The sequence below is a fragment of the Eschscholzia californica genome, unplaced genomic scaffold, assembly GCF_041429995.1.
Source record: "Eschscholzia californica isolate CP2 unplaced genomic scaffold, dmEscCali1.0.p SCAF_1, whole genome shotgun sequence".
NCBI classification, from domain to species: domain Eukaryota; kingdom Viridiplantae; phylum Streptophyta; class Magnoliopsida; order Ranunculales; family Papaveraceae; genus Eschscholzia; species Eschscholzia californica.
Genome location: NW_028238198.1, coordinates 59,115,286 through 59,142,992, shown reverse-complemented (window position 1 = coordinate 59,142,992; position 27,707 = coordinate 59,115,286). Strand labels below are relative to the sequence as shown.

At 36.9% G+C, this 27,707-nt stretch overlaps 1 protein-coding gene and 4 long non-coding RNA genes across 7 annotated transcripts; all 5 read left to right on the top strand.

The window, feature by feature from the left end:
• The first annotated feature begins 1,471 nt into the window (after positions 1-1,471).
• On the top strand, positions 1,472-2,173 carry LOC147567880 (uncharacterized). Its single transcript, XR_015230889.1, has 3 exons — positions 1,472-1,609; positions 1,877-1,979; positions 2,086-2,173. It is a non-coding gene; the product is annotated as an uncharacterized LOC147567880 (long non-coding RNA).
• A 495-nt stretch (positions 2,174-2,668) lies between these two features.
• On the top strand, positions 2,669-4,026 carry LOC147567879 (uncharacterized). 2 transcript variants are annotated; one of them, XR_015230888.1, is made up of 3 exons: positions 2,669-2,935; positions 3,216-3,368; positions 3,858-4,026. It is a non-coding gene; the product is annotated as an uncharacterized LOC147567879 (long non-coding RNA). The 2 variants fall into 2 exon arrangements; XR_015230887.1 differs by lacking the exon at positions 3,858-4,026 and adding an exon at positions 3,424-3,490 and having other exon boundaries at positions 2,804-2,935; positions 3,216-3,283.
• Positions 4,027-4,918: 892 nt separating this feature from the next.
• On the top strand, positions 4,919-5,735 carry LOC147567878 (uncharacterized). The gene is made up of 3 exons (XR_015230890.1): positions 4,919-5,074; positions 5,177-5,454; positions 5,596-5,735. It is a non-coding gene; the product is annotated as an uncharacterized LOC147567878 (long non-coding RNA).
• Positions 5,736-6,760: 1,025 nt separating this feature from the next.
• LOC147567877 (uncharacterized) lies at positions 6,761-13,994 on the top strand. Its single transcript, XM_086654390.1, has 6 exons — positions 6,761-8,484; positions 8,566-8,655; positions 11,482-11,645; positions 11,918-12,685; positions 12,911-13,051; positions 13,236-13,994. The coding sequence occupies exons 3-6, from the start codon at positions 11,493-11,495 to the stop codon at positions 13,485-13,487; spliced, it is 1,314 nt and encodes a 437-aa protein (XP_086510516.1). The 5' UTR covers positions 6,761-8,484; positions 8,566-8,655; positions 11,482-11,492; the 3' UTR covers positions 13,488-13,994.
• Positions 13,995-22,575: 8,581 nt separating this feature from the next.
• On the top strand, positions 22,576-24,740 carry LOC147567876 (uncharacterized). Of its 2 annotated transcripts, none has more exons than XR_015230884.1 (3): positions 22,576-22,750; positions 22,886-22,954; positions 24,558-24,740. It is a non-coding gene; the product is annotated as an uncharacterized LOC147567876 (long non-coding RNA). The 2 variants fall into 2 exon arrangements; XR_015230885.1 differs by lacking the exon at positions 24,558-24,740 and adding an exon at positions 23,162-23,285.
• The last annotated feature ends 2,967 nt before the right edge of the window (positions 24,741-27,707 follow it).

The following is a 27,707-nucleotide window of genomic DNA, read 5'->3' as shown; positions in this document are numbered from 1 at the left end:
TGATTAAAAAGGTAAATGAAATCAATTTATGCTTACATCTATCTTTTTCACTACCCTCAAATAACTAACATCACAATCGTGGGCCTTGGAACACAGTGAGACTGATGGAATCAGGGTCCTTCTGAGAACCACCCGTAGGCTGATGTGCAAGAACTTTCGTTTCTGATAATAATCGTGGTAACTAAGGAAATTTTTCATCTTTATTTAATAGTAAACATTATTTACAGCCGTGTCTTTATTAGCTATATGCTCTTATCTGTCTACTTTTCTTTATATGCTAATTTATGTTTCTAATTGTCATTTTCTCATTAGAAGCCTTAACTAGCAAAGCCGGCCCAAATATTTGGGAGGCCTAAGCGGAGTTAAAAATTGGGGTCCTATATGTTAGAAAAAAATAAATAAAATTTTTGGTAGTGTTTATGGGAGGATTAGAACCATTGACCTGTTGCACACATACTAGACTCTTAATCACTTGACTACAAATTAAATTTTGTCACAAGTTTGTTTAGAATATAATTGTTATTTGGAAATTGATATACAAAATCCAAAATATGAGATCTTTCATTATGACGGGGCCTAAAGCAGCTGCTTTGTGGTGGCTTTGGGCCGGGGCTGCCCCTGAACTTGTGTATCAAAATTTGATGTGCAAAGCGTTAATCTGATCATGTGCTTCTGATTTTACTTAATTTTATGGTTTACGACTTTACGATGTTCTCTGTTGTTTGCTAATATCACGTCCTTACTTTTTCTTTCTTTGTTTAGTATGAAAATTAATACAACGTTGGTTGCTTGAGGGACTATGGTTGAGCTATTTTGAGGTAACTAGGTAAGTATACGTCATGACTTCGGATTGAATGGTTAGTGTTCATTACTCTTCTCTTTGTTCATTGTGGAGGAAAATGTATCGTGTTTGCTCCTTGAGGCACTGCTGATTTTCCTATTTAATGGATAATGTTCTGTTTTTTCATTCATTGAGAAAACTGACACCTTTTTTTAGGCAAAATACAAGATTTTTTTTGAAAAAATAGCATTTCTTCATTCTTAAACACCAAATTGCAATATGATAAGTGTTGCTCAACAGGAATTGATTACCAGAGTCTATTTAGCTCACTATAGACAGAAATCTTACTCATAAAGTTGGGGTGATATGTGTTGACAACTTAGGTTTGGACTTTAAGATAGTTGGTGATCTGCTTTTGAAGGTTGTTGCAGTATTTCTAGCACATGGTTAATATACTAGTTTGTTTGCAGTATCTTCTCAATTTTAATTTCGTTGCATTGCCGCGTAGATGAATATATAATCCTACATCTTGTGTTTATCTTCCATTTTTGTTTTTCCTTTTACTTATTTCTTATGTGACCTCTAAATAAAAAGTATGGATGGGTGAGTAACCTAATCCTTTAAATGTAATGATCAGTGAGGGCAACAATGAAGGCATGAACGAGGTGATACATTGTGCCGAGTCTGATACCAATATTTGATTTTGAGGTATTATCGTCAAACAAGTTGAAGGCCACATTTTGCGTAATACTTCATTGCAAAGTTCATTATGAATCCTCTACTTCCGTTGCCAGAAATTTGTGGAGCTTGTGGGGATTTATCATTTATGTGAGTCATCTGCAAAAATCCTTCTTATTTTTTTTTTCTTGTATTGGATCCAAAATGAGCTGCATGTAGATGTTTGTTGTTGTACTGCGTGATTGTGTATTTTCTTCTATTTGATCCTTCGCAAACGTCTAGAAATTGATTTTCTCGCAGACACAACCATTACAAGTGTCTGGGTGTCTCTTGCACTTTTTTTGGTTCTTCTTGGAAGTCTCACTATTATTTTCTTGTTCAATGTGCATTCTACTTCTGTTGCTTGAACGTCTGAAGTGGCTTTGAAATCTTCTACACCTTGCGCGGCTTCGGTGTTCGAAGATTTTTATTCAAATTTGGCAAGAGCGACGACCAAATGGGGGATTATCAAGTTCAATAGGTTACTCTGTAATTAGACTAGCCCTCTATTTTTCATTAAACACCTTCATAGTAGAACTGAAATGAATCTTTTGCTTTTTAATTCTTTGAACTTTATCAATATGCAGCTATTGCATGAATGTGAAGTTCTTTTTTCCAGGCTTCGAGTATGTGGTGTTAACCTCTTTGCAGAGGAAGATAAGTTCTTTTTCCGTTCTTCTTCATTGTCAGAATCAGTTACTCCTTGCAGAAGTACTTTTGCATCTCTCCCTAATCGTTAATCTGGTTTTGCTCTCTGAAACTTGTGCTCAATCTTTATTGGAATTTGGAAAAAGTTTTAAAATGTGTAACCTTCGGGACGAATTCAACTAGTATCATGGAGAGTACACTGTCATAAAATTTTAGTTTTCCATACTGATAGACTTAATATCTATGAGCTACCAAATTGCTCTTACGTTATTATTTTAGCCAAACGAAAGGTGATTTATGTCTCTATGAGGCATTTCCTTTGGTTTTGTTACTATAAGACTTGTTGTTTCCTTACATTGTTCGATTTCCATATGGCAAGCCTTTTTTTTTACAGAATTTTCAATATTACATGTGTCAGAAGAGATTCAATGCAAATATATACTTGATGTTCAGATTGCTAAAGTTATTGCTACTCATTAGGTCCACTTTTTACTCTTATTAGGTTTCTCAACCTCACAGCGAGTGACATCTAGCATTTGGGCGCTATTATAGGTGGAAATGTTGCTTCCTGTTTTCCCATCTCATCTCCTTTTACAGCTCTCTGTTTAACTGGAGATGAATAACGGTAGATGAGAAACATAGATTTCTCGATTTTTGTTCAACCAAACCTTTGGTCGAGGCTTCAGATATTACATAGTCTCACGGGGGAAAGAAACATAACAAGAAGTATTATTATTAACCAACACCAGCAAGCAACTCAGAACAGGAAGCAAGTTTAACTTAGTCCAGGTATGCCTTTACAAATCTCAACTTATTTTATTAATTTCAATAAGTTTTTGTTCTTACTGAATACTTTTACCAAGTGAAGAGGGGCTTATAGAATTTTGCTGGAAAGCAGTTTCGGCTTATGGAAATTCTCTATGATACCTCGTTTTGTCTGTAGGCGCACCTTTTTTACTGCGGCAGGAATCACAACCATCAATTAATTGTCAAGAGCGATTAGGTGTTTTTCGCTGATCCATTTTCCTTTTCTTTTTTGTTTTTCTTTTCTCATTTTCTAAATGAGTAGGTGGAAACAAATGAGAGAAGCGTATGGAATTGTTATTATTTCACATCGAAGGAACCTCGACCAGCCCGGTATTCTTTAAACTGGTTTATTCTCGTGTCCTATGTTAATCGTCTCCTCATTAATATATGAACTAAAATGTTTTTCCTTCGACAAGTAGAATGCAGGTCATGCAAGGATCTGATACTTGGTTCTCTTGGCCGTGCTACAGGTTATAGCTGGCCATGCTCCTGAAAAAGAACGACGTATTTTAAGCTAAGAGACTTGTTATGCTATGTTAGTAAACTTTTCATTGTTATTTTTGAGTTGTTTGGCAACACTTCAGACTTTATACTATGATAGTAAAGTAGAAAAATTTGTTATGCTATAGTTTTACATAATTGATGTCATTGTCTTTAGCAAATTCCTTTCGTACTTTACGCATCAAGGCGCGCCTCGAGGCACCGCCTGGCCTTGTGAGAGCAAACCGCCTTGAGGCATAAAAACGTATTCTAAAACCTTGTTATATTCCAACATATTTTGTTCTTTTCTTACGCAGTGCAAATCATATTTAATCACATATGTTCCATGAGATATGTTGCCAGTCATTTAAACGGCAACGGCTTTTATGACCTATTTTATTTTGTTGTTTTTGTTTCGTTACAGGTCATGCAGCTTGGAGATTCCTCAAACAATATTGGGGCAGACTAGCAGGATCTAGGGTCTCGAATACAACTATAGTATGTTGTTGTACTTCCCCAAAAGTAGATCTCTAGCAAGAATTAGTCCTGCAGAAGAACATACACTATAAGGGCAAAATCACGGAGTTACAAAATGATGGTGGGTTAAATTCTTTAGGTGTGGTCAACAATTAAAGCTTTAGGTACGCTAGACTCACAAAGTCGGGCATCTCGCACTATAGCTCGACCAATCTTGAATTGTTAAGTAATATTTTTGTCGGCCTTTGTTTTGTATTTCTGTAAGTTTGAATGAGTTTCTTTGTGTATTTTTTTTTGTGTTTTCGTTTGAGACTGTTTGTGTATTGTATTTTTAGGTTTTTGGTCGTGTTTATGTCTATGTTTATGTCTATGTTTATGTTTGTCTCATCGTTTGCTTTTGTGTTGATATTGTTATTGTGATTGTTTGTGTTTTGTCACTTTGTGTTTGTGTTTGCATTTGCATTTGTGTTTCTCTCTGCTTTTGCATTTGTGTTTCTGTCTGCTTTTGCATTTGTGTTTGTGTTTGTTACCCTGTTTGTGCTTCTGCTTGTCCTTGCTCTTGCGATTATGCTTGTGGGTATTTTTCTGTATAAGTGCTTGTTTTGTTTTTGTTTGTTTTGTGTTTGAGTTCGGATTTTATTGTGTGTTTGTTGTACTTGTTTCGGTATTTTCTTGTATTTTGTTTTGTGAAGTCTGTTGTTTTCATGATGCCAATATCCAGCAAGGAAATAGTTGGAATGCATTGCTTTGACATTCACTTGATCTGACTCTTAGCACCTCTTGTTGAGAAGGTATGCTTTCATTTTGTGGAAGTTTTTGGGTTTGCCTACACTTGTCACACTATTAGATGTCTTTTACTGAAATACTACTTTTAGTTGTAAAGCATATGGAAAGTTGCAAGGTCCAAAAAAACACATTCAAAACCATGTTCTTGTGCTTGATTTTTCATATATGATCAAATAATGAGTTCGGGCAACATGAGCATTATATATATACCATAGCTTTACCTGATAAGATTGCATACCCATGAGTTCTCGTTTAACTTGATATTTGCAGACTCTATTACTGTATATGTCATTAGTAATCAAGGTTTGCTTATCTTAATTTCTGTTGGATCATGACATATCTTCGACAACATTTGGACATTCAACTAAAGTAACCTTGGTATTTTGAAATTAAGATATGCTATCATTCTATACTTCCAATTGTGAATTTTATTAAGCATCTTGGAAACCTTAATTTGATCTTTTTATATGGATATCACAGATAGGAGTTCATTGATAGTGAGGCCTTGCTGGTGCGGCTTTGCCAAGTAAAAGGCATACTACCTTTATATGGTGTTGTTATACTTGCTTCTATCAACCTTATGCATTCATGAGCATAAGTTTAGACTTTAGTAGGTAAAATGAAAAAAAGAAAAACATCGGTTGTGGTTTGTGGATTTGCTTAAAACATGATTAGCAAGATCTCGTGTCCAGTCCTACCAGTGCAGAAGTGGTATGAATGCCTTCTATTTGTTCAGTTCCAGCTTCCGAACGATCATGGTATGGATGACGTATTCTTGTAACTCTAATACAATTTTTATATCTTGGGAATCATAGAATGTAAATCTTCATACGTCTTTAAGCATTAAATCTCCATAGGTTTTGAAATTTCGGGTATTAACTTGATAATTCTTGTAACAGTTTGTAGGTACTGAAGTATTATACTATACCTTTACAACTGAAGAAGCAGTTTGGGTAAGAACTGAATCATTTTGGAAAATCTTTCTATTAGAACCATATAAATGTCTTTAGAGAAGTTAAATTTTATTCATGATTAAGAGCACATTCACTTTTCAAGTATATTACACGATAATTCAGCTTTCTAGGGTTGGAAAGAGTGATGTGTTGGAAATCTAAGTGCTTTTCGCGGAGCCTTGGACAAATGGGAACAGGAGGATAGGTATGACTTAAACCAATGGCATTCAAAAGGCCTAGTTAATATAGGCTTCTTGAACGTGACGGTCTTGTTGCTCAATTATGATTAAATTAGCTTTTTACATATACTACCATGGTGTCCTATCTTCTTGAAACATTGATGGTTCTTTTCTGTAACTCGAACGGAGCATTTAATTTTAATGCTTGCTGGAGATTGTGAACTGGCACGTTGATGACTCAGGGATCCATGAAAAGCAAAAAAATGGAAAAGCCCCTAATTTAGCTTGGTGCAACTATGATGAATTAAACAAATATTTCAACGTGATATAATGGTTACAGAGATTTTGATTTTTCTATTAAATAAGTCCTAGGTCATGGAGAGGCTAATATAGAGAATCTCCTTCTTGCTTGCTAGGTAGGTAAATTCCCACCTCTCATTTCATTTCTTCAAATGATGTTGTATGATATTCCACCTTTCAGATCTTCATAGCAACGCTATTTCGTTTTGGTTACTGAAATCTGATTAATTGAAGCGTATATGTGCTGTGATTAAATCAGTACGTCGTTTAAACTATTCTCACTGTCTTAGTTGGTGGGAAAACTTTTCGCAGTAACATTCCCCTTTTCAGTGCCTTCCTGGGATTTTCTTTTTGGATAAGTAGTACTTTCTTGTTTCCTGTAGCAGAATGCAAACTATTGCAACGTACTCAGGTCTAAATATGTATCTTGTTATAGCTTTCAAAAGGAATTTATTACTTACCTCCAAAAAACAAACAAATTTAGAGTCAATTACCATGCTATATATAAGCAACCAGATAAACTTTTACCTTACAGAATCGTTCAAATAGCGAACACTCCAACAGTTGAAGCCTTGAAGGACTAAGAGACATTCAAAAAAAAAAGTAAGGGATATTTATTTTATCTCATCTTTGCAGATATTATTTTTCCATGTTCAATAAGATCAGTTTGTGATAATAATCTTTGTAAGTAGTGATATCTTGCAAGGACATTCTTTGGTTAGTTATTTTCAAGTTGCATCTTTTTGGTTTTAATTGTCTTTTTCTCATCAAATTTGGAGAGCGAACATTTATCTCTGTGAACATGTATCCATATTGCTTTACTTTATTTTGTTTACTGCATAAATTATTTCGTTCTTGAGGGATGGTGGATCGTGTGATTTTGATTATGCAATAGTAACATACTTCTAAGTATAGCATACTGTAATACATGTAAATGCTTTAATATTAGAACTTCTGCAAGAAAAATTTTTGTCGCCAGGATTTCTAGAAATGCATACTTTAACGTTATAGACCAAAAGTTTCTAGAGAAAGGCCTAACTGATGAAGTTCATGCAACTACGAAGTTTGAACTTTAAGACAGTTACTGATTTCTAAGGCTGCTGCAATCTTTGTAATTGTCATTTTCTCATCAGAAGCCTTCGCTTGTGTTTATCGAATTTTTTTGTGCAGACAGTTACTCTTACCAGGTATGCTTCTGGTTTTACTTGATTTTATGGTTTATGTCGCCTCTGCCACTTCTTCAAATCACAGTCTTACTTTTTTCTTTGTTTAGTATGAAAATGGTTCAATGTTCAATGTTGGTTGATTGAGCTGTCCTGTTGGTTCCTTAAGGGACTGCTAACTTTAATCTTCCACAATCTTCATTAAAATCATCAGAAATAGCTATTTAATTGAAGGATCAGTCAATTCACTGGAACTAGATGATCTCTCAGATTGATTTAGTCACATTTCTTCTAAAATTTTCACTCGTTACAGTCAAGATCCAGTTTATCAAGAACATATGTAATTGAACTTGTTGAAGTTGCAGTATTCAGCTCATATTTCGTTTCTAACAAATTAAACCCTTGTGGGTTTGTGCTTTCAACGAGAATCTGGTTGTGTTTCATTGTAAGTACGCATTCCAAACCTAATTGGTTTTTCATCGAAAACCTGTTTAGAGTAAATTTCTTCCTTCATTTGAATGTCTCTCTTGCTGTACAATAATTACGTCCTTCGTCAAGTTTGTTTAAGAAAAGGTAAATCTAAAGATCCTTTTAATTGAAAGATGTAAAAGGATGTTTCAAACATTCTTGCTGTGATTTTCAACAAGTTTTCTTTGGTTTTGTTCAATAGTTTAAGATGCATCTTTTGGTTTATAGCGATAAAACATTCATTGCGAGCGAACTGAAGGAGCATAAGAACCTTTATTTGTTTTATGTGTTCTCCTTTCTTAGTAGTGTTTGAAGATGAAGTCTGGGTGCTCTTAATGCATAATATGTACTAGTTCTTGATGTCGTCATACCAATGGTTGCAGTGTAATATTGATTTATAACTTTTTTTTTTTTGTTTATTGTGAGTCTTGACGAAGAACTAATACTAATTTTGTCATGTTTCACTCTATCTATTGACAGATTATTTCTAGGATTTGCTTACGAGTTACAAGAGCTAAACCGGAGTTTTTGGAGTTTCTCCTGGTTGACAATTGATGATGTTAGTTTGTTGCAATTTGTAGAGGTTGAGTTTAAGCATGCCGATCGACTTCTCCGTTTTGCTTAAGCACCAACACTTCTGGAGATTGTTGAAGTTCATTGAGATTTGAGAAAACACATTGGCGGCACTTGTTCTCAATATTTCAAGAACTAACAAACACTTTGTGGTAGAGCTGTAATTCCTTCATTAGTCACTTTTAGCTTTAACCATGCAGTAAAGATCTCATTCATTTTTCTGTATATGACAGGATAAGCAAGTTTCTAGATTTTAATAGAGTGATGTGATGGAAATCGAGTGCTTTCGCTGGAGTCTTGGACCAAGGGGAGCAAGAGGATAGGTATGATTTATACCATTTGCATAAAAAGCTTTACGTAGTTTCAGGAAGAAGACTACCATTTAATGTTGGTCTTGTTACAAAATAGGATTTAAATTGGCTTTCTAAATGTTTGTGCCCTGTAAGATTAAATTGACCTTTTAAGTTGAACTATTTACGTATCCATATTTTTAGCAAGTGAAAGTCTTAATTCTTGTTGACTAACTGTCTGCAAGCCCTTTCTTTGTTGACGATTTAGATAGTCATAGAGCCCTCATTCAGCCAAATGCAATAATAATTATTAATCAAATATTCCGAAGGTATATCATGTTTACAGAGATTTTGATAGTCTTGAATACGTAATCAGCTTCGATATGTATATTGTATTTCTATATCTTAAGATTAACATCATTTATGTGGTGTATTTTGGTTGACCTCTTCGAGACGATTTATGTGTCATCAGGTTTCCTTTTGTGCTACCTTGCAGCTAGAATCGTCTTGTTGATTTCATGTTTAAATTTTTTGCCTAGATACACTAGATTCGGGAAGTCTGGCATCTCGCACTATAGCCTGACTTATTTTATCATCTTGTTGTAAACTGTTATTTTTGTCGGCTTTTGTTGCTTTGTGCATTTTTTTGTGTTATTTGTGTTTGTTTGTATATTGTCTTTTGTGTTTGTGTTTATGTCTTGCTGTTTGCTTTTGCTATTGCATTTGTTGTTTATATTGTTATTTTGTTGTTATTGTGTTTGTGTCTGTGGTTGTGTTTGTGTTTGTGTTTGGTGTTTGTGTTTGGTGCTTCTACATGTGGTTCTGTTGTGTTTCTTTTTTTTTTTGTTTTTTTTTTGTTTAGTTGTTTATTGTGTGTGTCGTACTGCTTGTTTGTTCCTGCTCTTGCTTTTTTGGTTCTTGTGAAAGCATACCTTCTCAGCAACAAGAGCTACAAGGAGGAAGTCAGAATTGTTATATTTGTTAAATAAATAAAAAAATCACTTGATCTGTTAACAATCCAGTGAATGTCAAAGCTATGAAGTTAATTAAAAGAAGTGAATCTCAAAACTATGCAGTTGGATTATTCTAATAAGAACGTGTTGAGATCAATGGGTTTATTTAATCATCTACTATCATAGGGTTGAGGTTGAAGTGTTGAATTGTTGAGAATTCGAGAGATCAAACTTTGTTTTTTCAGGTGGGAGAGAGAGAGAGAGAGAGAGAGAGAGAGTGAGTGTCTCAGTTATAACAATTCTGACTTCCTCCTTGTAGCTCTTGTTGCTGAGAAGGTATGCTTTCATTTCATGGAAATATTTTGGGTTTGCTACACTGCTTACACTTTTCTATGTCTCTTACAGAAATAATACTTTTCTTTGTAAAGCGTCTGGAAAGGTTCTTTAACATAATGAATGAGGATTTTAAGGGAGAGGATAAATCTAAGGCCCAAAAACACAGCCCAAATAGGAAATCCAACCCAATAGGGATTTATATTTAAAAAAAAACCCAAAATGTTAGATTACCTCTCTATCCCTCCAAAAGAAATTGTTCCCTCTCTTATCCCTCACACATTTCCCGCCAACACACCCAGCCTTTCTCTTTCTCTCCCTGACTTCGATTAGACACAACACACATCCCTCTCTTGGCTTCCGCGCTCTCTCTCTCTCTAACTTGAAATCCTATCTTCTCCCTCCATCAAAACGTTTCATCTCTATCTCTCTCTCTATTTCGATCAAACTCTCTCTCTTCTCTCTCTCTCCTCATTCAAACCGGTAAGACACAACCCTCTCTATCTCTCTCTTCATTCAACCGATTCACTCTATCTCTCCTCTCTATCTTTCCTCTCTATCTCGATCAAAACCAGAAAACCGGTCCATCTCTCTCTCTCTCTGTCTCTTTTTCAAGCGAAATCCCTCAGCCATTAACGCCTCTTAGAGTCCAAACGTTACAGCCGAAACTCTCTCAACCAAACCTATTTAAACAACCGGATCTCATCTTTTTTCTCTCTATTTCTCTCTGTTTCAACGAATCTAAAGCTTCTCTCTCGATTTCTCTCTCTTTCACAAACAGGTACATCTCTGTTCTTCCTCTAACTCTTGATTCTATCTCTGTTGTTGGTAAATTATTATGATTGTTGGAACATTTTTTGGGTTTCTTGTTTCACATCTGTGGGTTTTGGTACAGATTTAGGGGTGTTTGAAAATTTGGGGGAATTTTCAAACAATTAGGGTTTATGATTTCAAGTTTAGTAGTCTGATCTATAGTCTGTGATAAATCATTTTGGGTTGTTTTCCGAAAAAGTTTTAGGGTTAAGTTGCTCTAAAGTTTGTGATAAAACATTTTGGTTGTTGTTTTGTGATTTCGGAACCATTTGGGTGTTTATGGTTCTTCATCAAGCTTCTAGGTTAGTTTTGTTTTAACATTTAGGGTTGTGATCCGAAAGTTAGGTTTCTGTGGAGACATTTAGTACTTTGTCTTTGTTTTTTGGGGGTCTGTCTTTGTTTATGAAGTGCATGATTTGGTTTATCATTGTGGGTTGTGTTGAAGAAATGTTGGATTATGTTCAGACATTTTGATAGTTGTTAGTGATTTCGAAAGCATGCATCTACACATAAAGGTCATTTGGGTGTTTATGATACTACATCAAGTTTCTAGGTTAGGGTTGTTTTAACATTTATGTTTCTGTGGAGAAATTTAGTCATTTGTTCAAGATTTATGGGTTGTTGATTAACAGAATGTTTTTTTTTTAACATTCATGGTTGTGATAAAAAAAACTAGTATATGTTTATACAATTTGGTTGTGTATATACATTCTGCTTTTGTTTGTCTTTGTGTTTGTTTGAAACATATGAACTTTTGCAGACAATCCAAAGATGGCTAAAACTAACACCAAGAAAGTAGATGGTGCTGAATTGAAACAGCAGACTCCTGTGAGGGCTAGCCCCAGGAAGAGACCTGCTGAAGAGGCATCAAGTGCTGGGCCCAGCAAGAAAGGCAAGAAAGTTGCCAGCCCACAAAAAGCAAAGGTGTGTTATTGTATAAACATTTTTTACTATGTTCTGACAATAATGTTTGTGTTCTCACATTTCTTATAATTGTTATGCATATTTGTTAGTGTGTTAACATTCTGTAAACTGTTGCTTCAATTATTGATCTGTCATTATTGTGTAGAGGCCTATGCTTATTGTGTAGACACATTAAACAATGATCTCCCATTATTTATTGTGATGAAGCATTAAGTCTACTGTTGTAACATTTTGTTGAATGCCCTGACATTTCTGTTATTGTTTCTGTGAAGCACCGTGGGTTTACTTCAAAGGCGAGAGTGGACAATGTGGAGCCTCAACCAAAACCAACAGGGGCTAAAGAGCAGAAGAAGAAAGCTGCTTTCAATTACAAATGCAACTTCAAAGCAGTTTTCAAGGTGGCGCGGGAATTGCAGTTATATATTACTGAAGAGCAAAGGGAGATGTTGCTTTCTTCACCATTCGGGGCCTTATTTAAGGCAGTGACCAGTTTTAGTTTCCGATCAGAGAATGTGATGGAGAAGCCGAACAAAGCCATCTATGATCTTCTGTACTGCTATGACAAACAGAGCCAAGCCTTCAACATCGGAGGGAAGTTGATTCAGTTCACTCCCGGAGATGTTGCTTTGTTGTTGGGAGTCCCGATGGAAGGACAAATATATGATGCATTCCCAACCAATGTCACCATAGATGTGGCTAAGGACCAGTTTTTGAGCAAGTATTTCAAAGACTGTATTGTTGAGGGAAAGGCTGCATCTTTTGGGGGTCCCAACATCGAGAAGGCTTTGCATGTGGCTGCAAGAACAAAGGCTCCGGCCATTGAGTTCTTGAAACTATGGATTATGTACATGGCAGCCACATTCCTGTTTGCTTCAGCTGCCGGCTCCTCGGTTGTCGGGAGTTTTTATCACAATCTCCAAACGGAGAGAATGATGAAAAGAGTTTCATGGGCGAGAGCTATTCACTCCTACATGATGGAGAGAATAAACAAGCACTCGGAAGACCCAGAAAAAGCTTCAGGATGCCTGACTCTTCTCCCCGTAAGTATTCATAACCATGCACTTAAATGTTTCATAATTTCTTATAGTGATAAAATTCAAATTAGTTTGCTCTGACATTCTTTTAAATGTTTCATCATTTTTTTGGGGCTTCTGTAATGCTGGAACATTTTGGAGAATGTTTGGGCATGTTATAAATTGTGTTTCCATTTCTTATGGTGATAAAGAAAAACAGTACTGACCTAAGAGTGTTTAATTTCTTTGCAGTACTGGTATTGCATGCACACCAGGATCCATGAGGACCTGGTTGGAGAAGTAGGGGTCAGTCCTAGAATAGCTCGATGGATGATCGAGCCATTCTTCCTTAAAGGACTGGAAGAAGAGCTGGAAAGCATTACAGAAGAGCAGGTAATTTGTTTTAACATTTCTTATAATGTCTCGGTGATTTAAACTAATGTTCTAACATAACTAATGTCTGAGTGACATTTTAGGAAATGTTGGAACATTTGCACAAATGTTGGAACATGTAATTAAGTGCATGTGTTTTTTTAAGAGGTGTTGAGATAATAACCTTATGTATCCCTTCTTGTAGGTGAAGGTGGAGTTGGTGGCGGAGTCTGTGGAAGAGGAAGAGTTGTTAAAGTTCACGGAGAGGGTGGTGGAGGAGATGAATGAGGAGGAAGTAGAAAAGTTGAAGGAGGAAGTGGAGAGGTTGAGAGAAGAAAATTTGTTGGTTAAGAGAGAGTGTGAGAGGGTTAAGAGAGAAAGTGAGATGGTTAAGAGAGAGAGAGAAGTATTAAAAGAGGAGTTGGAGAGGATGAAGAGAGAGAGGAGAGAAAAATGATGTATTGGAATTTGATTTTGGTGTAGGAGGGGAGGTGGATGTTAGAGACGAGGTTGGTAGAGAGTTGGTGACTGTTGGAGAGGAGGTGGAGGGTGGGGAGGTTAGACAAGAGGTGGAGAGTGGAGATGGTGGAGAGAAGATAGTGGAGCAGGAAGTAGCCCCAAAAAATGCGGAACAAGTAAACGTAGAGGCCCGCAACGAAAAAGAAAGTGATGCCGAGGCCCAAGCTGAAGGAGCAGAAATAGACAATAAGGGTAAGAGGGCAATTTCTGATGAGTTGGAAAAGGGTCAAACTTCAGGGGAGGGGCACAACCAGGAGCAGAAAGAGAGCCAAGTTGCTGGGTCAAGTGAGTAAATGCTCACGCAATTCTTTACTTCTGTTGACATTCCTGTCTTTGCTTGATAAGAATTTGGAAATGTTGGAGCAAACACCACAATGCTTCAACATTTGAGATACTGTTATAAAATTAATGGATATTGTCTTTGTTTAGATTAAAGTTGGTATTATTTCTAGTTTTTTTTTTAAAGCAACGTATTAACTTGTGTGCAATCAATATATCTTCTCTGAAATTCTTACTTACTTGTCAGATGATTGGTATGAACATAAATTGTTCGGCCATCGTTACAAGTTTTTTGATAAACGGTAAGTAAAAGAGTTCTATCGTACTCCCACGATGTCTTTTACCACGACAATTGAAGACTTTCTTTTACCACGAACGACAATAGACTGGTCGGCTAAGTAATAAATAAGAAACAAACAAGTAAGTGTTCTTCTCCCACATAAATACGTAAAATGTTGGAACATCCGTGATAACGTTTATATATATTGATCAAAAATTGGAGAATGCTTTTTGTTAAGATTTGGGTTTTATATCGAATGTTGACTAGTTAAACGTGTGGTGGTGGGGGACAGGTGAAAAGTCTTTTGCAAGTGTTTTGAATGTAGGTGAAACAGAGACGGGAGAAGTAGACTTCCAGCTGACTTGGCCTTCAGCTTTCTTTTCAGAGGTTTGTGAAGTGGCCAAAGAATATGAAAACTACGAGATCGTGGAGAACGAAAGTTCTTCTGAAGACGATTTTGTAGATAGGCCAAAGGTTGAAACGGCTGAAGTTGTGGAAAAGAAAGATAAAAACAAACCAAACTCTTTGGTGAAGAGGGTTAAAACACAGCCAAGAACCCGAACCATGACCGAGAAAGGCAAGCAACTCGAGAAAAAGAAAACAATCAATGTAGAGGACATTATAGAGTTGGGAGCCGGAAAGTCAGAAGAGGAGAAAGTTAAGAAGCTTGGAAACTGGAGAAGAAGCCCAGTCTGGAAGAATGTCAAGGAAGATGAAAAGGGTCTGATGGAAGAATTCATCAGGAAAAGTGACAAAAGGTACGAGTAGGTTACTGTAATGTTCATGCACGGACAAGAATGTTTAAACATTCTTGTTTGTGTTGTAACATTAATTTTAGCTTACTGTAATGTTCTAGCATTGGCTGATATGTCCTATCATTGCAAAAAGTGACACTGTTTTTTCCACGTTTTCCAGTACTAAAGTGTGGTTTAGTGACGGGATAAACGACATATGTGGAAAGCAGCTCGACATGTTGATGATGAATCTAGAATGCGATTCACAGATTATCAACTGGGTCAGTTCCTTCGTCACTAACCAAAAAGAATTGAAAGAAAAGTGTGTGCTTTGCCTCCCATCAGAGATCTACGTAAGTGAAGAGATTAGAATGTTTTCCTATCGTCATCTTTTATATGAGAGAACATTTTGATAACTTTGTGTTTGTTCGACAGACAATGATAAAGTCGGAGGTCAACCAAGCTTCAATCGAACATATGCTCAATCGCACGTTGAGTAATAATGCTGGGAAACCGGAGATCTTGTTTGTGTGTGCACCAATCTGCCACCCAACAACGGGGGACGCAGCAAGGGGGGGCACTGGACACTATTGATATACAATGTATTTCTCCATAGGTGGACCCATTATGACTCAATGTCATTTGACAAGAAGAAGGCCAAGGACTGTTACGAAAATGCCAGGGAGTACGCGGCATATGTCGAGGATGTAATGGAAGAAGTTGGGTTCACAATGTTTGGAACCCAACAAAAATATGCAGATGTCGTTGGGGAGCCAGAATTCCCTACTCAGGGAGAAAAGTAAGTGTTCTCACTCTTTATTTGTTCCAACATTATGATGCATGTTTTAGTTAGTTTGACATTGTTCCAACATTCCTGGAAATGTTGGAACAAAAACTTATATGTCTTCAGAAATTTGATAAAAACACACGTAGTTATAAATAATTTAGTCTCATTTAACATTATGTTTCAGAATTGTCTGTGACTGTAGACACATTATTGGTTATGCTTTAACATTTCGTTTGTGTCTTGAACAGCCCGGATTGCGGTCTGTTTGTCATTTTGAAAATTGAAGAGCTCGTGGCAGACTGCACGACAACAGGACCCAAACAGCGTACAGAAAACCCAGATTGGGTATCCCTGGCACAAAGGAAGAGGGCCAAGCTAACCCACAACATTTTGAAAGAGAATACGATATCTTGGAGGATGGCCCGAGCTTGAAGTAGTTTCCCCTGTGTATGTTTTTTTTGTAAAGGATCTTTTTTAATCAAAAATGAAGTAGTTGTTCAGGTAACGGGTTATGTTCATATCACTAATCCCGAAACGACTTCATTCTTGATTAGATTACAAACAAACTCTATGCTTTGTAAATTATTTTGGGATGTTAACAACATACAATGATTTTGGATGGGATGTTTATGTTAAAACAATATGAAGTAAATTTGAATATATTATTATTTTTCTTCAACAACATGTGTGACATGCATTGTCCCCTTAGACTTTGTTTCTGGTAAGAACATACACAGATATGTTAGAACATTCCTTTCAATGCTGGGACAAATTGACAAATGTTTGAGAAATATGTTATAATGTTCCTTCATTAATACGAATGTATTAAAAAAAATCATAATGTGGACACATTGTAAATAATAGCTAGACATGTAGTAATTCTTTCACTGAACATTTTGTAGAATGTTATCACATATTCACTAGACAAAAATATATGTACTAAAGACCAAAAGATTTTACTAAACATTGAACACAATGTAACAACACTCTGTTACATGTTGGGACATATCGGTGAGTGTTATAACATTTAGTAAAATGAGACTACAGTTGGGCTCGACATGTCGCACTGTTGTGATAAGCGGGTTGGTTGCACCTGCGACATATTCTTTTCCTCCTGGTAACATCTCCGGAACTCTTCAACCTTGTTGTACGTGGTCTGCCTGGTGCCCTTCTAACTAGTGGAGGAAGAGTCTTGGTTAATGGATCAAAAGTATATGGTTCGTCAAAATTTGGAACGGGGTAAACACAATGTTGGTAAGTGTTCCTGTAAGCCTCCACGGTCCAGACCGGATCGTAAAAACATGTACTATCACCACGAGTCTTGTTGATGCATAACATTGCATGTTGACACGGAAGCGAATCTACTTGCCAACGCCGACAAGAGCATGTGAGAGTACCAAGATTTACGGAATGGCGTGGAGTAGAATATACTTCATAAACAAGTGGGGCTGCCTCGACGTATCTCCAAGTCTCCGCAACTTTGTATTTCGCTTGTTGCTCCAAGTTAATGGATGGGCAAAGAAATGTATTCCATCCAATAGAAGCGTCTCTATGCTTTCGCATCTTGTTCATAATCTTCTGTCTTATGGCATCCAACAATGCTGTAATAGGGAGCACGCGGGCTTTCTTGACCATGTTGTTGAAGCTCTCAGACAGTTGGGAAGTGATGGCGCCATACCTGTGAAAAAACATTAAATGGGATGCTTGTAAAACATCGTGTCGTGTTAAAACATTGCGCGAAATGTATAAACATGTATATGCCTGACGGAACACATGAACAAATGTATATTCATAACAGAAAGATATGATTAATGTTAAAAAATAACTGAAAAAGAGAAAACAAAATACCTATCCCCTGGGAAAAAGGAATCTGCCCATGATTCCGGATTAAGGGATTGGAAAAACCTCTCGACATTGGTTCCACCCATCTCAACCATTTGTTCAATGGTTGCGTGATACTCGCTCTCGGGTAATGCACGTGCCGCCGTAAACATAAGACTCTGAAAATAACGTGACTGGCGCGCCCCGTTACGTATCCTCAAGTTCAGATTACATCGTAAGTGCCAAGCACAGAATGAGTGATGAGCGGTGGGAAAAACGTTCTTCACGCCTTTTAGAATTCCAGCATGTCTGTCCGAAATAAAGGTGTAACGTTTGATCGGATCTACTGCTAATTTCAAATTTTGCAAAAACCAATCCTAATTCTGATCATTCTCAATGTCCACAACTGCGTAAGCAATGGGGAAAAGACCTAACAAAAAAAAATGAAATACAAAATTAGTTCTGTTGATGCATGAATCAAAAGTGCATGAGCATTTTTGGAAATGTAAAACCATATTTGGGAATGAGGTATGACTTCAATAAATTACGCCGCATCTTTATCTATGTCGCGTCAATAATGATCATGATCTAACATTTTGTCACGTGTTAGCAGGAACACTAGAATGTTAACATGTGATGTGAAAATGAAAACATACCGTCGTTTCCGTCCTTGGTAACCGCAGCCAAAATGCAGCCATTAAAACGAGTTTTGGCGAATGTTCCATCAATATAGATCACAGGGCGACAGTGTTGAAACCCAAGGATAGATGCGTGAAGGGCAATAAAAACTCGGACAAATCTGTTGGTAGTGGGTTCGATTTGCAAATCAATTATGCTATTGGGATTAGTACTCTCCAAAGCATCTACGTACCACTTCAACTTTGCGTAGGAATCACCCTCCTGCCCAAATACTTTGTCCATGGCTACCTTCTTACCACCGTAAGAAAAATAATAGGTCAACTCAACACCGTAATCGTCTTGAAACTTTTCTTTAACTTCAGCAGTACTCCAATTTGGGTGTCTTCTGATGTCTTCATTCATTAGGCTGCCAACAAGTTTACTAGACAACTTGGGATCCGCAGGTTTGAGAACAACATCGAGACAAGCGTGATTCGGTTCGTACTCTTTCAACAAAAAAACGGATTTACATCCCAATGGTGCAACCCCGTGCACTCTCCAATTACATCCGGGTTTGGAACAAACGGCAGTGACACGACCTGGTTCATTCTTGATATATTTGTAGTTGTTCTTGGTTGCAATGGTATATCGACCAAGAGCTTCTCGAAAAGCTTTGACACCACCGGGGAATATTTGCCCAATCTCCGTAAATACGTCGCCCCATGAGTCACATACTAACTTCTTCTCATTATTTTGAGATGTAGAAAGTGACCTTTCAGTTTCCATACTGCAAAATGTTAACAAATGTGTGAACATCTAGTGTAATGTCTAAACACCGAGCATAATGTTTTGACATGCGTAGGAATGTTTGGTTATCATGGAGAATGTTGTAGAATTATACGTAATGTGTGAGTTTATGTGAAAATGATGGATAACATTATACTGATTGTTTCGAATATGTGGTATAATCAGGTGGTCCAAGAAGCAATGTCTGATCATTCTATCAAATGTTGAAGCAATGTCTAATCATTCTATCAAATGTTGGTCTAACTGCTAGTTCAATAGCTATGAAACAAATGTGTTAACACATGATAAACTACTTTTAACATGTACCATGTGTTCAGACATTTTAGAAAATGTTAAAACAAACTTCAAAGTTGTACCAGAAACCAAAAGATTGTACGGACAGCGGTAGAACTGTACGGACATTCCAGAAACTCAACAGTAGACGAGAAGGAAGAACAAGAGCATAAAAATCATAAAAAAGAGATTCAACATCAACAGTTACCTGGATTTATAGGACAAGAATATGGTGATTCGAACAAGTTGATGAGTCTAGAAACAAACAAGTTGATGGCTTATCTCTATGATGACTGAAGGAATAAAGGGTTTTGTAACTCGGTTTGGAGATGTAGGTGATGACTGAATATTAGAGAGAGAAACGTGAAAACGAAGATGATGATCGAAGAGATGAAGACTGTAGATAGATGAAGGTGGAAAAAAAGGGTTTGTATTTCGGTTTAGGTAGAGAGATAAAGTGAAAAAGATTTTGGAGAGAGAAACAAAATCAGATTTTGGAGAGAGAAAGATATGAGTTGTTAGAGTTGAGGGATATATATAGGAGGGCAAAAGAGGGTTTAAAAGAAAATAGGAAATCTTAGAGATAAGAGTTGGGCCCGGATTGCACATTGGGATGTGTATTTGGGTTTGATATGAGTTATTATTTGATTATTGGGTTTTGGGTGAGATATTAAACCTTGTTGGGTTTTTTTTTGTATTTGGGCCCAAAATTTGGGCCTTTCATCAAAATTTTCATTTTAAGGTGAAAGCTCCAAAAAGACGCATTTGAACCCTTTTCGTGTGCTTGAGTTTCTTATATGCTTTAATAATCAATTTGGGCAGCATGAGTTATATATATTGTATGTTCACATGATAAAATTGCAGATTTTATTATGATACAAGCCAGATTAGTTATCAAGGTTTGCTTTTCTTGGTTATTATTGGATCCTCACTTATATTCGAAAACATTTGGATGTTCAACTGAAGTTTTCCTGGTATTTTTAAACTATATATATCGTTCTTCTATATTTCCAATCGTAAATGCTGTTTCAGCATCTTGAAACCCTTCAATTTGATCTTTTCTACAGTTTCTCATTGTTATTTGTTAAATGCATACCAGTTATGGATGAAGATCTTATTTTCATGTATTATTTAGGGTTTAAAGTATGATTAATCACAATGAACGACGTTGTGAAGTCATACATTTGATCACCAAATAAAGCTTTTGCAATCAGAGTAAAATGTTTCTTCGACCCTTTTAGTGATTTCTGGTGTCTTTGTTTGTAGGCGAAACTCATAAATTTAAATATTCATAGTGAAAGATAATTTTCTTGCGAGTGTTTTGGACTTCGTTTGAACTTTTCGGATAACACAAGACAAAGTTCATTGATAGTAAATACTTTTTGGCATGGTTTCACCAGGTAGAGGGCATACCACATAGTTTCATAAGGAGTAATAAAGAGTAATGGGTGTAACACCTTTATGTATCGACGGTGTCATTATTCTTGCTTTTGAATTACTAGTATGTAAGATTTTTACCTTTCCCTTTCTTCAGCGGTGGACTGAAAACTTAAACTGCCATATGATAAGGTTTCTGTCATTGTGGTCACCAAGTACTTTTTCCTTGTAATGGTGTTTGGTATTTATATATTTTCTTTATCTTAGTTCATCTCTTTTTATCAACCTGATGCATTTTATGAGTTGATATAATTTTTGAATTCAAAAGGTAAATTGGAACAACAAACCGCGATTTTTGTTTGGAGTTGTGCTGAAATATGACCAGGAAGAACACGCGTCAAGTCCCACTAGTGCAAAAGTAGTATGAATTCCTTGAAGTTGTATGGTCCATGACTTCCATCTTCCAAGTGATCAAGGTATCGAGAACTTATTCTTGTAACTCAAATATAATCAATGGATCACTAAAATAGAGTAAATGAAAATTTTCACATGTCTTCAAAGCCAATGAGCTCTGTACATGGGAGGGCAGAAGCGTGCCATACGTTTACCGACTTAATTTTGAATCTTCCCAAAGATCTTAGTCGATCAAGATCTTAAGTATGTAAGTAACTTGGGCTTCAAGAGTCTCGAAGGTGGAAACATTTCTTAGATAGTCTATCAACTCGCACTACAAAAAAAAAGGTTATTGCCGACGTCTTACGCCGACGGCTATATCCAGTAGTCGGCAATAATAGTATTATCGACGGTTTTCTGTTCTATCGTCGGTAGTATTTGACTATAGCCGACGATTTCTGAGAGACGCCGTCGGCATAAGTCGTTCCGTGAACTGTCCGCGTACTCTTTGTTGCCGACATTAATTATTTCCGTCGGTATAGATTTGGAGAGATATTTTTTTTGTGGATAAGTTTCGCGCCCTATCTCATAAAAAAAAAAAAAATTCGCGCCCTAAAAAAAATTTTCCGCCAAAAATTTTGCACGTTGATTTTCTATAAGCCGTCGTCGATTATTAATTAGGCGCCAAACCGCTTGGAGTTTCCGCGAAATATTACAACGACGGGTTTTGGCCTTCGGTCGGTAGTGTTTTGAGAAGGCCAGCGCTTTGAGGAAATCAAAATCGTTTCCGGGGTGTGAAGACTTTGTCAAAAACTGGTCAACTTTAGTTGACCAGTATATTTTCTAATTGTTAGGGGGAAAGCAAATTTTTTGACCATTTCTTCTCCATTCCGGCAAGGGTTGTCGGAATCCGAACACCACCATCATCACCAAAATCCGCCCACCACCATCTTCACCAAAATCCGACCACCACCATCATCAAGGGTTTATGGGATAAAACACAATTTCATAATTCTTAATTAATAGTAATCACTTACCTCCTCATCACTTCTATAGTGTCCATCATCATCATCTTTCCTCTTCTTCTAACTTCTTTTCTATTTCTCTCTCTCTATACTTTCTTTTACTCTCTAAATAGATAGATAGATAGATAGATAGCTTTTATGTTTCAACCAACAACCTGTTAACCAGAGAGAGAGAGAGTAGAAAGAAGGATCTCTAGTACTACTTCAACGCTCCCTGCCGCCAGTGTTTGCCTCGAAAAAGAACTTGTTCAGAACACTGTACGTGTGTGTAACCCCACTACTCCCCAATATCACATCCCCATCTCTCTCTCTCCTCAGTAGGGTCCTCCATTCCTCCCCCTAAAAATCATATTATAGTACCATTTCAACTTTTTTTTTTTTGATGAGGAAGTACCATTTCAACTTTGAAAACATATAATGGAAAAGAAGAAGAAGAGGAAGAAACAATGTTTGGTTTCCCCTTAAAATTTGTTTCCCCGGAAAATTTCTAAAATTTGACACATTCCCTTTAAAATTTTACACCCCGGAAACTATTTTGCTTTCCCCAAAGCGCTGGCCTTTGAGAATAGCCGACGATATTTTATTTTCCGTGGTTGGATGTCATATGCTAGCCGACGACTTATGCCCTCTTCGTCGACAGTATTCACAAAAAAGAAAAACCCGCACTATTCAGCTTCTTTTCTATTCGATTCTCTCTCTTGGTGCAGAGAAAACCCTAACCAACGATTTTCTCTCTTCTTCTCTAATCGATTTATCTGCTCTCTCTCTAGGATTTTTGGTTGAGGAAAAAGCCCTAAACTCAGCTTGGTAAGTTCTTCTCCCTCTTGCTATTTGTAGTTTTTTTTTTTTAACTTTCTTCATCATTAACACCTCTATTTCCTAAGCAAAAAATATGAGTTCTCTCTCGAATTTGATGTTTCTTCTTCTCCAATTTGATATCAGGTCTATTGGAATCGTTTGAAGGCAGTAGATCAGAAGCCCTTGACGACTTCAGCTTGAACAAAATAAGTTGTGAGTTCCCTCCTATTTCTTAAACTCTTTATCTCTCTCTTTAACCCTAACAAAACCCATTTCTTCAACTTGTTCCACAATCTTTTGAAATCGTTCAGAATTAATTGTAAGAAATTTTGGTTGGGTTAGTAATATAGAAGTGATATTGGATTCTGGGACATTTTTATCTCTCAAAAGCTTGATATTTGGCACAATACCTTGATACAGATCTTCATGAAAAATACGAGTAGAACGTTTTAGGGCAGCAACAACCTTACTGTTAGTGTGAAGAATGCTCTTGAGGAAATCAAAACCAGGAATGATTTGGTTTTGTATGCTTCTTTTGAGGAGACTAGGATTAGTTGAGATGACCTTTATTAGGTCAGGACCAGTAAGTCCAACTGAATTGAAAAAAATCAAATTTGGTTTTGTTAACCATTTTGAAAATTTGGGGTTGAGTAAAACTGAAGGCACTTCCTGCTCCTTCACCATCTACATTCCCAACTCCTTCCTTCACTCGAGTTAAAGAGAATGCACCTGCAGATCCACCCTTGAATTCTTCGAACACGGAAACTGAACGAAAACCTTATCGGGTTGTGACGTATGTTTCACTATCTCTTTTCTTTAGGACATTCTTGATGTGGGTTCTTTGTTAGTTTGGGTAGTTTAATCATTCTTATGAATTTTGACATTCTTACAATTGATGAAACCCTATAAGTTCAATCGTTCTATAGCGCGAGTAGGGTGGGTTTAAGTTAATCTTGAACACATATATAACGATAAACAAAAACATAGCTTGATAGGTATGAACTAATAGTGGACATGTCTTTTATCAACAATGTGGTTAAACTGTTGTTGTTTACTTGTAATTTTTACTAGTTTGGAACTTCAGATATGAAATTAGCCTTAGCTACTAGGTAACTCAAAAAAAGCTACACCTGAGAAGCTCGAGAGAAATGGAAATTTGCATAAGAAAGATACCCATGAACGATGCAATCTTACAGTTCTTATTAATGAACTCAAATTATGTTATCTAAGTGTGTGAAATTGAAAGACTATGAGCTACTTGTCCCACCCTGTGCCGGATTATTAACTCATTCCCAAATCCTGTAAAACTTTTAGTGAGCTGTATTATATCTTGTGATTTTGCGTCTGAGTTTAGATGAGAAGAATGACGAATATCAACTCATTAGTTTTGCAGGGGAGCATCTAAACGCAACTCATTAGTGTTGTGGTAATTGGTGTTAGGATTATTTATTCGTGGATTGCTTTTCGTTTGTGCCTTTTGTGGAACCACAGAAATTACTAAGTACTAGCTCTACCATTAGCTTCGTGTTATTAGACATTATTTTTGCTGTCTTGGAGATCTAAAAAATTATTTTCGATAATGTTATATCCCTTTTCTTCTCCTGCTTCATCCTGTTCTCTAAGCTTGTTCATTTTCATTTCTTTTTTCAAAGGTCAGGAAGAACTCTTATATTCGATAATGTTAAATCCATTTCCCTTTTTTCATGCTGTCCCCAACTTCTTGTGCATTTTAATGTATTCACTGTTAGAATTACTCTTTCATTTGTTTTCACCTATCCCATGCTTCTGATAGGGGTAATCGGCAATTATTGTGCAGGTTTGTTGGTGTTTCAGAGGTGATAAGATACTTGTTGAAGATCAGATTTTTATAAGTTCTTTGTTCCTAAACTAGTTTTGTAATTTTGAATCCTCAAATCTTTTATGGTTTTGTTTTCGTTAGACAATGGCTATTATGAAACATATGACTTGTTTTTCAATGTGTATTAGACATTTTGATACTTATGCAGGTTAATATTCATTATGCTGCTGCATTTTATGGATTACCAGGTGCAGCAGCGGGTACAAAAATAGATTTCAAAAAAAAAAAAAAAAAAAACTTTTGCCGACGGAGTAAAACTCGTAGGTGAAATCAGCACCTGCCGACGGTTTTTTGGAAGACAAACCGTCGGCATAGGTCAAGAAACTCGCGGGAACTGGTGTTCTCGCGAAATTATCTTTCTCACTGCCGACGGTGTTTTATTTACACAAACCGTCGGCAGAAAGTCTGTCGACGCTTTTTATTCGTCGAGAACTTCGTCGCGGATAGTTTTCGTGACGCCTCTATTGCCGACCATTTTTTTGTCGTCGGCAGTGAGCTATGTCGACGACTTTTATATGATCCCGACGCATTTTCACCGTCGACAATACTCGCGATTTTTGTAGTGTCGGCAGGATATCTAGCAAAGATCTTAGAACAAAGGAACGTCTAAATATCCAAGATACGAGATAAACTCAAAAAGGAAACCCTAAACCTTCCAACTACCGAAGAGTAGTTTTGATCCCGAACGGTGGATCTAAATCGTTTCATCCACACCTTTTATCAACAGTCGGTCCAAAACAACCTATGAAAAGGCACCAAATAACCTCGAAGAAGGTACGTTCAATACACGTTTCATACAGTCCACAATGATCATTCAACACTCGTACTTTAACTGCAAAGGGCAATCTAACTGTCTTAGACGTCACAGAGGCGTCCAAACTCCTTGCAGGTTTTACCCCTAGGTTTTCAGGAGCGGGAATCAAAGAAGCAGAATCACTCATTCAGATGAGGTCCAACATCGGGTCTCTTTTCTGTGACTAATAATAAGATTAACAAATTTGGTATCAGTAGGATCCTCCATCTAGACTAAAGCAGCTCAGACTATCCCTTTGGTTCTCCTCGAGTGGCCAGTTGTAAGGAAGTCTCTAACCTCCCAAGTGCCAACTACAGATCTTGTTGATAATTGGATGATGCCAATACTTTGATACTTAATAAATGACGAGCTCTTAGAAGATAACAATGAAGCAAAGGAGATTCCAGCTACTGAAAAGATCGTACTCTAGCTCATATCTTAGATGCATCACTCTTAATGAAGCCAGTTATGTATACTATTATCGGAATTAATTGAAGCTTAGTGTGGTAATCATGCAAGTGGTCGCAGCCTGGTCAAGTGAGCCCTCACGGCTGACTAGTATTGGCCAACCATGAGAACTAAAGTTTCAAACTTCTCTAAACGGTATGATAGTTTCCAGTGATTCTCCCTACCCTCCCATTTTCTACCGGAACACCTGAACTCCATTTTATCACCTTGGCCTTTCATGAAATGGAGGATGCATATCGTAGGCAAACTACTAATAGTTGCAAAGCAACAGGTACACATGCTAGCCGCTAATGATTATTTTACCAAGTGGATCTAGGTCGAAGCCTACCACCAAGTTCGACATGGAGAGGTAATAATCTTTTGTGTGGAATAATATTATTTGCAGGTTCAAAGTCTTGAAAGAGATTGTCACAAACAACGTGTCTTCATTCATCACTTTTAATTTTCAAGACTTTTTCAAAATTGGGAAACCAAACTTAGCTTCTTCACCCCAAGTATAATTGAATGGACAAGCAGAATATTTAAACAAAACTATCATAAAAACCTTGAAGAAAAGGCTCAAAAAGACCAAAGGTGCATGTTTGGACGAGCTGCCGTGGAGTCCTCTAGTCACACCGAACAACCGCTCGAACTCCAACTGACGAACACCTTTCTCCTTTGCATAAGGCTTAGGAGGTGTTCTTCCAGCCGAAGCAGGAGTTCTGTCAGCTAGTTACTAGTGGACTAGCGAAGAATGGAACTGGAAACAACTCAACCATAACTTAGACACTATCGATGAGTTAGGAGACACGACAATGATTTGAGATGCAACCTACCAGCAGAAGGCAGCTCGCCACTACAACAAAAATATCAGGGCTCGAACCTTCAAAATGGATGACTGGTATTCCAAAACATTAAAGAAACTGAGGCTGGATAATTAGCATCAACTTGGGAAGGACCTTACCTGATCACTAGAGTAGGACGGCAAGGTGCATACAAACTACAAGTCAGAGATGGACTCAACATCAATAGCTGGAATGCAACACATTTAAAGTTGTATCAATTCTAAACTCTAAACCTTTTGTTTAAATTTAATCTCGAATACTTTACTGACTTAAGCATTGGAGAGTCGGTGGCGTAGCTCGAATTTTTGCAGGTTAGAGCATCTTACCAAGACAACCAAACGTCTCGTCAGAAGTGTATCTCTAACCATCTAAAACTCTACCTCAAAAGTTGACAATGTCTTAAAACTCTACTAAGTAACTTTAGCAGAGCGGTTACAAACAACCGAGGGACAAGCATCGCTAGAAAACAACACCTCCATCATCTACCAACTTTAGTCGACTCGAAAGACAATAGTCTGGAAAAGTTGATTCAACTTCTAGACTAAAAGACGTGAAACGTTCTCCACCATCAATCATGGGCAAAAAAATAGCAAATGATTCCTTGGTAGCACGACCAAGCCGAACCATTCTCGAGTCTTGCACAATCCTAGACTCAATACAAGGTTAAGCAATGTTCGTCAGAATACCCGTGAACATAACTCGGAGTATCGAATGTCTTCACCCCGACAGAGTTCCCAAACTCAACAAGGTCGATGAAGAAGATGATTGAAAGGTCAAAGATCATGAGTTTAGAGAGAGTAAGGGACGGAGTCTAGACTTTAGAGAGATAAAGAGAGAAAATTTGAGAAAGAAAAAGGAAGAAAGAACCCTAAAATTCTTATGTTTTTTTAAGAGAGAGAGAATTTTAATGAGTAGGGATTTTTTGGGGATGAAAAAAAAATAGAAAATGACATGTTTACTACTCAGTGATATTCTTTCACATAAATGACAAACAGTCATAATAATCATAGGCCAGCGCTCTGG

What these genes read in the sequence shown, in the direction of transcription:
- LOC147567877 (XM_086654390.1), top strand. Translation starts at nt 11,493, where the DNA reads ATGGCTAAAACTAACACCAAGAAAGTAGATGGTGCTGAATTGAAACAG. An exon ending in CCAGCCCACAAAAAGCAAAG is followed by an intron (nt 11,646 to 11,917) that starts GTGTGTTATTGT and finishes GTTTCTGTGAAG; the next exon opens with CACCGTGGGTTTACTTCAAA. An exon ending in GATGCCTGACTCTTCTCCCC is followed by an intron (nt 12,686 to 12,910) that starts GTAAGTATTCAT and finishes ATTTCTTTGCAG; the next exon opens with TACTGGTATTGCATGCACAC.